This window comes from Myotis brandtii, unplaced genomic scaffold, assembly GCF_000412655.1.
Source record: "Myotis brandtii unplaced genomic scaffold, ASM41265v1 scaffold45, whole genome shotgun sequence".
Taxonomy (NCBI): Eukaryota; Metazoa; Chordata; class Mammalia; order Chiroptera; family Vespertilionidae; genus Myotis; species Myotis brandtii.
The window spans coordinates 6,298,137-6,312,195 of NW_005367209.1; the positions used below are offsets into that span (position 1 = coordinate 6,298,137).

Sequence of the window (14,059 nt, forward strand, 5' to 3'; positions counted from 1 at the left end):
CTCCGGACCGACCGACCGACCGACCTAGGTTCTTGCTGGGGCTCTAAGGAGCAGGTGGTTTTCTCTCCTTGTCCGTCTCGTGCACCTTTCAGGGCAAGTCCCGGGTCTGGCTAGAAACCGAGTGGGCGGCCCACCCGGTGGTTCCCACGCTTCCTGCGCGAAGCACCCCCTCTTCCCGCGGAGTAGATTAAGGGGTGAGGGGGTTAGGTCGTTCGCTCTTGGACGCCCAGGGCCTGGCACACGGTTAGTGCTCAGTTAAGTGTCCGGTGACTCGCCAAGTTTACATGGATGCGAGAGCCCGGCCAGGAGACGGCGCATGCTGGGCCCCGGGAGGCAGGTTCCAGGCGCAGAGCATGAGCGCCAGGGTTGGCTCGCCTGGCACCCTGGGTGTGGGGAAGGTTTCTTGGTCCCCGTGGGTACCTCCCCGCAGTGCTTGCCAACCGCCGGGTCCTTCCTCTAATGGGGCAGAGGACACTTGCTGGGCAGAAGCCAGCACTTTTGAGCGCCTACTGTGTTCCAGGTACAGGCTTAAAGTCCATATCTTAGGGCCCATTAAATCTTTCACAATAATGAGATAGAATGGTGTGGGGGAGTTTTCTGTTTTAAAGAGAAATTTAAAGATTTGGGGATGTGTTTGGCCGTTCTTACTAAAGTTTATAAACATAAGCCAACCCTATCACCACTCCTGGGTATGCATGCATCTACCTAGAAACATACACAATAGATAATGTTCATAGTGGCTTTAAAAAAAATGTATATCTTTTCATTGATTTCAGAGAGGGAGAGGGAGAGGAGGGAGAGGAGGGAGAGGGAGAGGGAGAGGTAGAGGTCAATGATGAGAGAGAATCATTGATCGGCTGCCCCCTGTACTCCCCACACTGGGGATGGAGCCCGAAATCCAGGTATGTGTCCTGACCAGGAGTCGAATCGTGACCTCCTGTTTTGTAGGTTGAACTTCAACCACTGAGCCACACCAGCCAGGCCATAGTGCCTTTATTTGCAATAGGCAAAGTTTGGAAACAACCCAAGGATCCATCAGCAGGAGAATGGAGAGAGAGACAAACTCTGGTGTGCTCACATCATGGAATAGTATACAACAGAGAAACAGAACAAACTATCGATACACACAACATGGCTGACTCACAGGATGAATGGGCACTGTGGCCAACCAAGCCATGCTCTCTGTCCCCAGTCACAAAGTAAAGTCCAAAAACAGGGAAAACTCATCCACATAAATAGAAATCAGCCCACCAGGAGTGGCTCAGTTGGTGGAGGGTCATCCTGTGCAGAGGGGAGTGGGGGTGGCAGTTGCCTGGCCCATCCCCCCAGCAGGCATGTGGGGAGGCCTACAGATGGATGGATGTCTCTCTCTCACATCAGTGTTTCTCCCTCTAGCTCTCCCTTCCTCTCTCTAAGCATGTCCTCAGGTGAAAATTAAAAAAAAGAATCAAATCACTAGTTACCTCTGAGGATGTTGAGGGTGGCGTACAAGGGGGCCTTCTGGTGGGAAGGACATACTGCGTATTTTGATGTGAGTGTTAGGTACATGGGCTTGTCCATATGTGCACTTAAGATCATTACACTTTATGCTGCAACTTAAAAAAGACAGACACCTGAGGGGTTAAAAGTTTTGGCCAAGATCACAAGCAAACGCTGAGCACATACCTGTCTCTAAAGCCGGTGCTCCCAAACAGAACCGTAGGAAGATGCCTGAACACTTTTCAGATGAGATTTTATTCTTTTACTTGGTAACTTTGTGTACATTTTACAACATTCAGCATTTACAAAATGTTAACATCACACCTAAACTCAACTGTAATAAAGCCAGCTCTGCCTTGTTTGGCCAAGACAGGGTGAACGTTGATTGGTTCCAAAATTATTCCTGCCTGCTACTGACCCCAAATCCAGTGACTTCATATCTAATTCTTGCAGGCAGAGCATTGGGAGTGTGGTGACTTGCTTTCAAATGCAGTTTTTACCCGTTTTTGCTGGACCTCACAGGACATTAAAAAACAAAACAAGAAAAGGAACAGCTTCCTCAAAAACACTGTGAGATACTTAGTCCATTTGGGATGTTATAACAAAAATATCATAGCCCCAGCTGGTTTGGCTCAGTGGATAGAGCGTCGGTCTGCGGACTGAAAGGACCCAGGTTCAGTTCTGGTCAAAGGCACATACCTGGGTTGCGGGCTCGATCCCCAGTGGGAGAGGGGGATGTGCAGGAGGCAGCTGATTAATGATTCTCTCTCATCATTGATGTTTCTATCTATCCCTCTCCCTCTCCCTTCCTCTCTGAAATCAATTAAAAAATATATTTAAAAAAACATATATCATAGACTGGGTGGCTTAAACAGCAAACATTTATTTCTCAGTTCTGGAGTCTGGAAGTCCAAGATTCAGTGTCTGGTAAGGGTCTGCTTCCTGGTTCATAGGCATAGTCTTCTCACTGTGCAGAAGGAGCAAGGGGGCTTTCTGGGTTCTTCTTTAAAAGAAGAACCAGCCAGTGTGGGTCAGAAGTTGAGTGCTGACCCATGAACCAGGAGATCTTGGTTTAGTTCCTGGTCAGGCCACATGCCTGGGTTTGGTTTCAGGCTTGATCCCCAGTAAGGGGTGTGCAGGAGGCAGCCGATCGATGATTCTCTCTCATCACTGGTGTTTCTATATCTCTCTCCCTCTCCCTTCCTCTCTCTAAAATCATTTTTTAAAAAAACTTTTTAAAAAATTTGGCTTTAAAAAAAAAAAAGAAGAGCAAGTACTAATTCCATTGCTGGAGGCTTCACTCTTATGACCAAATCACATCCCAAAGACCCCACCTCCAAATCTCCAAATACCATCACATTGGGGATTACATTTCAATACATAAATTGGGGGGAGGGAAGAGGAGGGGAGGACGGGCAGACAAACATTCAGTTTATAGCAGATATCAACCATTAAGATAGCTATTATTATTAAAACAAACAGAAAATGGCAAGTGTTTGGGTCAAATAAAACTGGCTATTTGTATTATCTTTTACTGTTGATTGCATAACACCCTATTACATGAGTAGAATTCACTGATTATTGCCCATTTACTACTGGAAGGGCGAATCCAAAGAGTGATCTATACGCTCCCCCAATGAAGGCCTTGGAACCCTCCTCCCCAGGAAAGCTCATTCCCAGGCAGGTGGCCATGTCTGCAGGCCAGTGCCCCAAGGAAGGCTGTGGCTCATGTGGCTCCCATGTGATGACTCGGCAACCACCAGCTCACATTTCCTCTAGGCAACAAAGTCAGGCCCAAAGATAGTGCCAGAGGGCCCAAAAAGGGACATGTTCTCATGTCCGAGTCCCTTCAGGGAACTCTTCAAAACTGAAAAACAAAATATGATCCCTACCTTTACAATCTCATTTCATGTAAGTTTCTAAACTGCTGTTCTTTAAACTTTTATATTTTCATCTGTTAGTTTTAGTACAGATGTTAGTAAAATATATGTACTCAATAAATCTGGGGGGGAAATTAATATATGCTCATATAGTTCATATAAGGGAAAACAGACATGTTGGGTGAAGAAAATCAAAATCTGTATTCAAAATGCCACCACCCAGACAAAACTGCTAGTGATGCTCTGGTGTCTTTTCTTCTAGTATTTTCTTTTCCTCTGGCTTCAGTGCCCCTTGCCTTGACAAGCCACATGAGATGGTTCAAGTCATGATCTAGGATATGACAGGGTCTCTGGTAGGAGCCCTATCTCAGTGGTCTCAGAAGGTGGGGGCTTGGGCCATGTCAGCTCATGGGTCAGTCCCTGCTGCATCCAGCTCCTCCAGAGCTGTCCAGCCCCTGTTGTCAGCATGGCCTCCTCATCAGCCCCTCAGGAGCTGCCATCATGCTATTCATTCCTGAGAACCACTGGCATAAGTTGCTTGGCAACAGACATTTAAATGGGGGCTGGTGGGAAAGGGAAAGGAGTGCATGAGCAGGACATGCCTTTGAAGTTAGATATCAGAATTCTGAAAATTCAGGCTTCCTCCAATGCAGACGTTTCCCTGGCCACATCCCTCCATGGCCCCAGCTTCCTACCACACGGCTGGTGCCTGCCTGCTTTCAGCCCTTCTTTGCTGTCTCTTGTCTTAGGGCCCTTCCCCCAGGATCTGGAGCTCAGTGAAGAAAACAGAAACCACGCTAGGTATTATGTGCATGGAAGAGTTTTTTTACATGATGCATAATTTACATTCCATGAATTACATCAATGTTAAATGTGCAATTTGATTAATTTTTATCCAAGTAAATACCTGTGTGACCAGCGCTTTGATCAAGATCTGGAATATTTCCACCTCCCCAGAAATTTCCCTTGTAATCCTTGTTTATTAATCTCCACCCCCAGTCATTATTCTGATTTCATCACCACAGTTTAGTTTTACCTGTCCTTGAATTTAATATAAATGGAATCAGATAATATATACTATTTTGTGTCTGGCATCTTTCACTCAACATGTTTTTGACCACCATGTATGTTGTTGCATGTGTCAGGAATTTGCTTTCATGCTGAGTCATAGTCCATTATATGAATATATCACAATGTGTTTATTCATTCTATATATTTTTTTAATTTTTAAAAAATATATTTTATTGACTTTTTACAGAGAGGAAGGGAGAGGGATAGTTAGAAACATCGATGAGAGAGAAACATCTATCAGCTGCCTCCTGAACACCTCCTACTGGGGATGTGCCCGCAACCAAGGTACATGCCCTTGACCGGAATCGAACCCGGGACCCTTTAGTCCGCAGGCTGACGCTCCATCCACTGAGCCAAACCAGTCAGGCATTCTATATTTTAATGAACTATTTGGGCTTTCCCAGGTTCAGGCTATTAGGAATAAAACTGTATGAACATTCACATATGTCTTTTTGTGGAGTTACACACTTATTTAAAAAGTGCTGGACAATAGGGTAGGGCATGTTTAGCTTTATTAGAAGCTTTCAAACATTTCTGCGAAGTGTTTGTACCACTTTACACTCCCACCAGCAGTATATTGATGGTTCAAGGTGCTGTAGTCTACGCCTCTTCTTCACCAACACTTGACATAGTTTTTTCACAGGAAGGAATTTAATATAAGAAATTAGTTGGTTGCAAAATTGTGAGGGGGCTGGAGCAGCCGGAGTCAGGAGGCTGCTATCGCAGTAACTGACTTCGAGAGCACATCACCGTAAAACCGTGGTCAGAAGTGAGGGAGACACTGCTGCCACCCCCGGCTCCACAGAGCTCTGTCTCAACATCTGGTTGATACAGGAATACTGAGTCTGGCTGCTGAAACTGGCTCTAGAGCCTCACATCTTTGTGTCCTTGCTGTCAGCAGAAGATGGTCTCTAACCCCCAAACCTCTGATGGGGCACCTAATTGTCAGACCTTGGTTTATAGTCATAACTCTAGCTGCAAAAGAGTCTTGGAAATGTAGTTTTTTTTCTTTCCAGCAGAAGATGGTCTCTAACCCCCAAACCTCTGATGGGGCACCTAATTGTCAGACCTTGGTTTATAGTCATAACTCTAGCTGCAAAAGAGTCTTGGAAATGTAGTTTTTTTTCTTTCCAGCCTCTGCAAAAGATAGGAAAGCACCCTGTAGGGAAGGAGAGGGAGCCAGCTGTATCAGTTGGCTTTTTAAAAAAATATATATGTTTTATTGATTTTTAGAGAGAGAGGAAGGGAGAGGGATAGAAAGATAGAAGCACCAACGAGGGAGGAACATCATCAATCTGCTGACTCCTGCACGCCCTACTGGGGGTCGAGTCCGCCACCCGGATATGTGCCCTGACCGGGAATCAAACCGTGACCTTCTGGTTCATAGGTCGACACTCAAACACTGAGCCACGCCGGATGGGCTAATTTTTAATGTAAACAATAACACTGTTATTTTCTGAGAATTCGTTCTTATTCTCTGCTGTTCCTCTCTTTGCTTTATGGGAGTGACATCTTCCTGAATCTAATTACTGAGAATAATAATTAGAGAGCCCCCCCACACCCTTTTTAATTTTATTTTTTTACCACCTCTTTTTAGAAATAATTCTCTCATGTCCCCTGCATGGTTTTCCTCTGAAACCATTTTTATTGTTTTTTAATTTAGTTTCGCTTTCCCCAGATGTCTGGTGAACTTTGCATTAAAAATGAGGCAATAAAAAGCACTGAGGAAGTTGTGTGTACATCTCCTGGCTAGCTCCCTTTCAGGGTGTCCATGTGGGGGACTTACCCGTAGAAGAGCCTCTACAGGCTGGAAGGGTTTTCATACATGGGCTGTTCTGTTTCCTTAGATGAGTGTGGTGCTTAATCTGCCTGGTTCAGGCCAGTGACTCCTTGGGCTGTCTGGTAAAATCTAGAGGCCAGAACAATGTGGGTTTTTTTGTGTTTGTTTTTTTTGGGGGGGGGGGGTTGTTTTTTTAATCCTCAATCAATAGCTACCCTCAAAGGAGGCACATAAGGAGACAGAGGTGTTGAGGCAGACAAGAGGTAGAGACCTCCCGAGAGGCCTCTTGGGGGCATCCTTAACCATGAAGGCTCAGACACCCAGCTCAGGGCCACACTCAGAGGAACGGATATGCATTAATTCAATTCACAGAAATGGAGGGTGAAATTGTCATTAATCCTCAATCAATAGCTACCCTCAAAGGAGGCACATAAGGAGACAGAGGTGTTGAGGCAGACAAGAGGTAGAGACCTCCCGAGAGGCCTCTTGGGGGCATCCTTAACCATGAAGGCTCAGACACCCAGCTCAGGGCCACACTCAGAGGAACGGATATGCATTAATTCAATTCACAGAAATGGAGGGTGAAATTGTCACTGGGTTGTGCCACATTATTAATCTTTAAACTTACATTAACTTTCTTGTATTCTCCCCGACATATCCTCTCACACAAGGAAACTGAACTCATCAAGAGAAGACAGCTAAGCCTGCAGCCTAGAACCAGATGAAGAACCCAAGGACCACAAAAAACCGAAGAAACCGGTTTGTGCCTTGGCCAGATGGCTCAGTTGGTTTGAGCGTCGTCCCATACACCACATTGATGTTTCTCTCTCTCTCTCTCTCTCTCTCTCAATCAATCAATAAAAGCATATCCTTGGGTGAAGATTAAAAAAAACACTGGTAAGCACCGGAAAAATCCAAGATGGCATCTGAAACCCCTTCCCATGTAACCTTTGACAAACTTTCCTTCATGCCCAGGGATGGAGACTTAACATTAAAATGATACATGAAATGTATGGCTAGGCCTGTTCCAAGCATGTTTGGGAACTGTGCATGCTCCCTTGGCAAGCCCAGAACCCTCCACCCCTCCTTGGGAATCTCTGTCCCTGAACCTGCCTAACTACTCCCCCACGAAAGCCTTTAAGACTTTCCTAGGGGAGGGAGGGAACAGAGGTGGAAGAGGGCATAGAGGAGATTAATGGTGATGGTAAAAATAAAAATAATTTAAAAAAATACTTTTCTAACTCTCCAGAATTGGGGAGAAGGGATCTGTTAAGCACAACTCATCCTTCTCAATTCCTTGGCCAAAGAATAAATTCTCTGATCTACTTTACAGAACAGTTTCATTTTATTGGCGTGAGCAACACTAAGCAGAACCATCACGATCTTGGGTCCCTGTCCTACGGGGTCAGTGACAAAATCATATAGTTGGTGCTTTTCATTCAAAATGAGAAAGATAACATCATCCAGGCCAGATTTCTTACACCCACCCGATGGCACCTTCTCTCCCTGCGGATGAGGGAAGCACATGATTATCTTGAGGCTGCTTGGCAAGCACAGACTGAGCCCAAAAGGACCTAGAGAATCCCCCTGAATGACTGACATATTTGTGAACTGTGGTGGAGCTGAGTCGCAGACTCCTTTTGTATTGTGATGACTGTGGGTTTGGGAAAAGAACATGGGCCGAGTTCCAGGAAGCTGATCCTCACCACCCCAGCACCACCCTAGCACTCGGAGCTGGTGCACTGTAGAGGACTGGAGGATGGGAATGGGAGAAAGTGGAGTCAAGGACGAGAGGGGCTGCCCTTGGTACCAGTCTGAATAAGTCATGAGGCACCTCCAGGCACAGACTGTTCTGTGATTCTTCACCTCTACCTTCTGCCCTGCCCCTTTTCTGCCAGCTTGTCCCATCCACTTGTCCTGGGTGTGGCAGCACACCAGAGCTGGGAGCAGGCTGGGTAGGAGGTAGATACCAAGTTTTACCAGGTTGTGTGTCTGAACATCCTTGTCCTTCTTCAATGCCCTCTCGCAAAGTCCCACGCAGTGAGGGGTCAGCGGGGCCAGGCAGCACTGAATTCCTTCTCCAGACTCTGGACAAACTGGTCATTGAGGAAGAGCAGCTGACCATGGGGCAGGAAGCGGGTGAGGATGCCCTCGATTCGGTCAGCCCGCAGCAGGAGATTGGTGCCAGGGGCCAGCAGCCGGAGGTGGTCGAGGAGGAGGCGTGCCAGCAGCCGAAGTGTGTTCTCTGCCAGCAGCAGGTTCTCGTGGGCATCCAGCACCAGGGCGAAGCCTAAGGAGAGCACTCCCAGCCACACCACTGTCCGAGGCTCCCGGAAAGGGTCCCCTGCCGCCAGGCGGAAGGCCCCCCGTGGGGCCTCGTGCAGGGGCATCGGCTCATCTGAGGGCTGAGGCTGCAGATCCGTGGGAGGCCTGCCGGACGCCTGCTGCTGCAGCCGGCACATGGACTCCACCTGCCTGGGGAGAGAGGGTGGGTCACCGACTTCTGTCATCCTCCTGACCATCTGTGGAGCTGGGAGCTGCCATTGTCCCCATATCTCAGATGTAGAAACTGAGCCCCAAAGAGACTAAGTGACCTGCCCATGGTCACAGAGAAGGAAGTGTGAGCTGGAACACTAGACTCCAGCCTCCAGGCCCTGAACCACTTCACTCAGTGTGGTGGCCAAGAGGCAAATTTTGAACAGAATTCCTTGGGCTGAAAAAGGGCACCAGGGGAAGAAATCCTGACCCATCTGCTTCCTCAACATAAAGAAAAGGAACCAATGAGAAGCCACGTCTAACGTGGGCTGTCCAAACTCTCCACCCACTTTCCCTCCTGTAACCCTCTCCAGATGAAAAAGGAAGATCTTTCTCTTGGCCATCCAGGCTTTTGAAGGCACTCTCTCATTTCTCCTGAACTGCCCTCCAATTTGGGCCATGCACAGGCTGGTCTTAAAGCAATGTTTGGTTTTCTGTGCCACAGAAGGGGGCAGAGGTCTGACACCAGGTTGTCTCAGAGTGTTAATCCTCCTCCCAGAATGCACAGAGACCAGGTTTTGACACCCACTGACTCAGTCTGGGATGGGAAGGTCCAAGCCCAGGCACTCCAACTGGAACTGTCCTCTAGATCCCAGGCTTTTGGAAGGCTCTGAGCATGAGGACTTCCTTTGCACCGCATTCTCTCTCCTGCTTAGCGATGTATAAAGCCTACAGGCACACTAAAGGCCCTGAGAATTCTTGCACTGCAGAGCATGTCTAATCTATACTGGTGCTTGCTGCCTACAGTCAAATCCCACCTCTATTGCCTTCTAGCTGCATAATCTTGTGTAGGTTACATTCCTTAAACTCTCTCTACTTCAGCTGACTCATCTGTAAGGTGGGGATAATAACTGTACCTATGAGTTCATACACATGAAATGCTCAGAACATAAATGCTTAGCACATATTTCAGGTTCAATAAATCTTAGCTATAACAATAACAAAGGCATTAATACTTTCTTTAACCCTTTTTCACATAACACTTGTGAACAACTATAAAAGACTCTTTGGAAAATGCGACTCTAAAACTTCTTCCCTGATTCTTAGTCCCCCTGTTTCTTGTGCTCCCCAGAAAACCTATCACAATTAGGCATGTATTCAATGAAGTTGTGGGGCTGATACCAATGTAATTAATCCAGTTATGAATTAGCAGGAAAGGAGCAGGGGGATGGCCAAATGGTAAGAGTGTGCCATTTGTGCAGCTTTGCCAGGAAGCTGCAAAGCCACCGGTCTATTCCCCGCAGATCTCTGGGGGAAGAGTCTGTACAGGGGAGGAATAGAGCATGCCCAGTAAAGTATAGGTGACATAAAGTCTAGTCTGTCAGTTACAGCTGGGAACAATTCATTGGTCAGAGTAGGTGTGGCCACTGCAAGCACAGGAAGATTTAAGCTACTTAGCTCCTGCCCTAGCTGGTTTGGCTCAGTGGATAGAGCATCGGCCTGTGGACTGAAGGGTCCCAGGTTCGATTCTGGTCAAGGACACATGCCCGGGTTGCGAGCTCAACCCCAGGTGGGGGTGTGCAGGAGGCAGCCGATCAATGATTCTCTCTCATCATTGATGTTTCTATCTCTCTCCCTCTCTGAAATCAATAAAAATATTTTTTTAAAAAAGATACTTAGCTCCTATACAAAGGAGTTCCCTCTCTGTCTCTCGGTTCGCTCGGGACTCTTGTTGCAGGGGATTTGCTCCTTGGCTCCCCTGCATTTGCCCACGTGGTTCACAGTCATGTGGACCCCACCCACAATGGACTAATGGACTGTAACTAGCCTAATGCTGTGCGGGACCCAGCGCCACCATGGAATGGAAACTCTGGACACTGCCCTTGCTTCTAGCTCTGCTGAATCCCCAGCTGCATCTCTTCCTGGACTGGATGAAGGGAAATGGGATCTTGGGAATGCAGGGATGTAATTCCACATAAATGAAAATTACTCATCCTCCTGGGCGAGCCTCAGAAAATTATTTTTGTCAAGAGATCCTAAGGACCCATCCCCCAGCACCCAGTGAGGAAAGGGATCCCCCACTTCCACCAATAACAGAGCTATACTAGGTTATGTGGTTACCTGGCCACAGCCAAAATCTGCTCCTTGCAGAGGAGCCTGTCCCTCTCAGCACCGTGTGGTCGTGGGTCATCAGGTGAATTCTCGGCACCGAAGACACAGGAGTAGAGCACTCGGCAAAGGCCCTCCTCTGCCTGTGGGGCCCTCAAGGTGTGGATGAGGAAAGCGTGGACCATGGCTCCAGGGTGGGTGCTACAGGGAAGCCAAACACCTCAGTGAGATGAGTGTGAAACCCCCAACAGGGGAGGCAACCACAGAAAGGGTCTGGCCGAGCAAGGTCTGGAAGTCTGTATGGAGGCTGGTGTGGCTGGTCACTGGTCCTTCTCAGCCACCCAAGACACACCCCTGGCCTCTGAATAACAGCCTGGCCAGCACCACCTCTGCCCATAACAGCCTGGGGGTAAAGAAATCTGACAATCTCAAATTCAGTTCTACAAAACAACTGGCCAGGAATCTGCAAAAGTGTCCAGGTCATGAGAGTCAAGGGAAGCTGGAGAGCTGCTCCAGACTGAAAGACTAAAGAGACCCAAACAGTTGAAGGCAAGGTATGTTCCTGGATGGGATCCCGAGCCAAGAAAAAGGTAGTTTCGATAAAGGGCATTATTAGGACAACTGGAAGCATTTAAATATAGACTACATGTTAGATAATAGTCTTGATCAATATCTCCTGATTTTGAACACTGGGTAATGTCCTTCTTTGTAGAGAATACACACTTATACTGGGCCGGTGTGGCCGGTATGCCTCAGTGGTTGAGCATGGACCCGTGAACCAGGAGGTCATGGTTGGATTCCCGGTCAGGGCACATGTCCAGGGTTGCAGGCCAGATCTCCAATAGGGGGGCGTGCAGGAGACCACCAATCAATGATTCTCTCTCATCACTGATGTTTCTAACTCTCCCTTCCTCTCTGAAATCAATAAAAACATGTTAAAAAGGAAAATACACACTGATATACTTCTAAACATAGAGGCAAAGGGGCATCACATCTGTAACTAACTTAATTATCCTCTAAACATAGAGGCAAAGGGGCAAAGGGGCATCACATCTGTAACTAACTTAATTATCATGAGGGATACAGGAGTTCTTTTTTTTTATTTTTTTAATCTTCCCCCGAGGGATATTTTCCCCATGGCTTTTCAGAAAAAGTGAAAAAGAAGGAAGGGAGAGAGGGGAGAGAGATAAAACTTTGATGTGAGAGAGAAACATCAATTGGTTGCCTTCCATGGGCCATGGAGCGGGGGAGGCACAGATCCTGCCACCCAGGTGCTGCCCTTGGCCCCAAATGGAACCTGCGACCCTCCCATGGGCAGGTCCACACCAGGGGCTGGTAGGCGCTTTAACCCCTTTAGAGTCACACCGGCCAGGGCACGGGAGTTCTTTCCTTAAAAATTCTTAAAATGTGAGATTTCAAAATAAAGACTAAATAATAATGATGATCATGATGATCATGATGGTGTCTGAGTGGCTCCATGGCCAGCCAGGGTTCAAAGGCAGGGGGTACACAGTATACAGATATTTGTAGTTAAGTATAAATAGACAATCGATATTTTTAGTTTTCTTATTATATTTTAGATGTTTACTTTTTATTTGTTTTGTTTTAAGAGAGAGAGAGAGAGAGAGAGAGAGAAACATCCATGGGTTGCCTCCTGCACGACCCCTGGGGATGGAGCCCACACCCCAGGCATGTGCCCTGACCCGAAATCCAACCCGTGACCCCCTGGTTCACGGGTCAGAGCTCAACCACTGAGCCACACTGGCTGGGCAACATCTTCGACTTAATCTGGTCAGACAGGAAGAAGGTTCGCGAAGGCGCTCTCAGAACCGGAGCCCGCTGACCTCCATTGACCTTCTAACCAGAAGAAGAACGCGTCATCAGCCGTCGCCACGGCGTTTCCCCCACAGAGAAAAGGCAGCAGCACAGACCCTTGACGTCACTGCCTCGCGCAACCCTGCAGCCCAGTGCATTCTGGGGGTTGTAGTTCCTTGCTCCAGCCGGCGAGGGCTAAGCGGGGGTACCCTCTCGTGAGTATGCTACCCGTTCAGCCCCCTGCCGCTGTCCTCGAGGCGTCGCACTTACCCTTCTTTCTGCTCCCGCAGGCTTCCAACCGGCCGCTTCGCTGGCGGGGGAGCAATGGCGGCTGCGCGGCCTCTAGGCGCCTGCGCACCCGAGTCGCGGGCGCGTGCACGGGGGTGACGGGCGCAGGGTGCGGTGCTCCGTAGGCCAGGCGGGGGCGTTCCAGGCGCTCCCACTTCTGGACATCCGGCACGGGCGACCTTCCTCCTCCCACGTAAGACTCCGAGCTCCGAGCTCCCGGCGTTGCCCACGCCCGTCTCTCCTGGACCGGGTATGCAGGGTTCGTCCACTGGCTCCGGTGGCCGCGAGGGGGCGCAGCGACCCGTCCACCCCCATGGTCTCTGCCAGCCCTGTGAGGCTGGCGGGACCTGAACGTGGAGCCCGAGTTCTCAAACAGACCAATATGCGTGGGAATCACTGGGGCGTCAGATAAAATGCAGATCAGTGGTTGAGAGTGGACCTATGAACCAGGAGGTCATGGTTCGATTCCCGGTTGGGGCGGGTTGCAGCTGGATCTCCAGTGTGGGGCATGCAGGAGGCAGCCAGTCAATGATTCTCTTTTTTTTTTTTTTTTTAATATATTTTATTGATTATTCAGAATCCAACCACTTCTTTTTTAAAAAAATATATTTTTATTGATTTTTTTACAGAGAGGAAGGGAGAGAGATAGAGAGTTAGAAACATCGATGAGAGAGAAACATCGATCAGCTGCCTCCTGCACATCTCCTACTGGGGATGTGCCCGCAACCCAGGTACATGCCCTTGACCGGAATCGAACCTGGGACCTTTCAGTCCGCAGGCCGACGCTCTATCCACTGAGCCAAACCGGTTTCGGCCAATGATTCTCTTATCATTGATGTTTCTATCTCTCTCTCTCCCTCTCCCTTCCTCTCTGAAATCAATAAAAACAATTTTTTAAAAATGCAGATTCCTGGAAATTATGACTTGGGGGAAATACGCATATTTGTGCGGTTTGGGGGGTGATTCTGGGTTGTGGTTCCTGCAGTGGGTTAAAACTAGGGCTCCGTTTGGAGTAGAATGATTCAAATTCTGGTCCCAGCCGTGTCGCCAGCTGTGTGTCCCTGGCAGGTCAGTTACTTCCTAGTGAAGTCCATAGGAGTTAGCAGGGTGACCAGTCTTCCTTTCACACTCCCTCCTCTAACAAGCTCCCTCCTTGTCATCA

General features: G+C 48.2%; 1 protein-coding gene and 1 long non-coding RNA gene across 2 annotated transcripts; one reads left to right on the forward strand and one right to left on the reverse strand.

The window, feature by feature from the left end:
- Window positions 1-6,467, forward strand: LOC106727564. Its single transcript, XR_001363797.1, has 2 exons — window positions 1-54; window positions 6,094-6,467. It is a non-coding gene; the product is annotated as an uncharacterized LOC106727564 (long non-coding RNA).
- A 136-nt stretch (window positions 6,468-6,603) lies between these two features.
- On the reverse strand, window positions 6,604-13,390 carry AP5S1 (adaptor-related protein complex 5, sigma 1 subunit). The gene is made up of 3 exons (XM_014546488.1): window positions 12,881-13,390; window positions 10,807-10,995; window positions 6,604-8,685 (listed from the first exon to the last, which is right to left on the reverse strand). The coding sequence occupies exons 2-3, from the start codon at window positions 10,977-10,979 to the stop codon at window positions 8,259-8,261; spliced, it is 600 nt and encodes a 199-aa protein (XP_014401974.1). The 5' UTR covers window positions 10,980-10,995; window positions 12,881-13,390; the 3' UTR covers window positions 6,604-8,258.
- Window positions 13,391-14,059: the final 669 nt, after the last annotated feature.

Coding starts and splice junctions, on each gene's coding strand:
- AP5S1 (XM_014546488.1), bottom strand. CDS start 10,979: ATGGTCCACGCTTTCCTCATCCACACCTTGAGGGCCCCACAGGCAGAG. Junction 8,686..10,806: donor CAGATTTTGGCTGTGGCCAG/GTAACCACATAA, acceptor CTCTCTCCCCAG/GCAGGTGGAGTCCATGTGCC.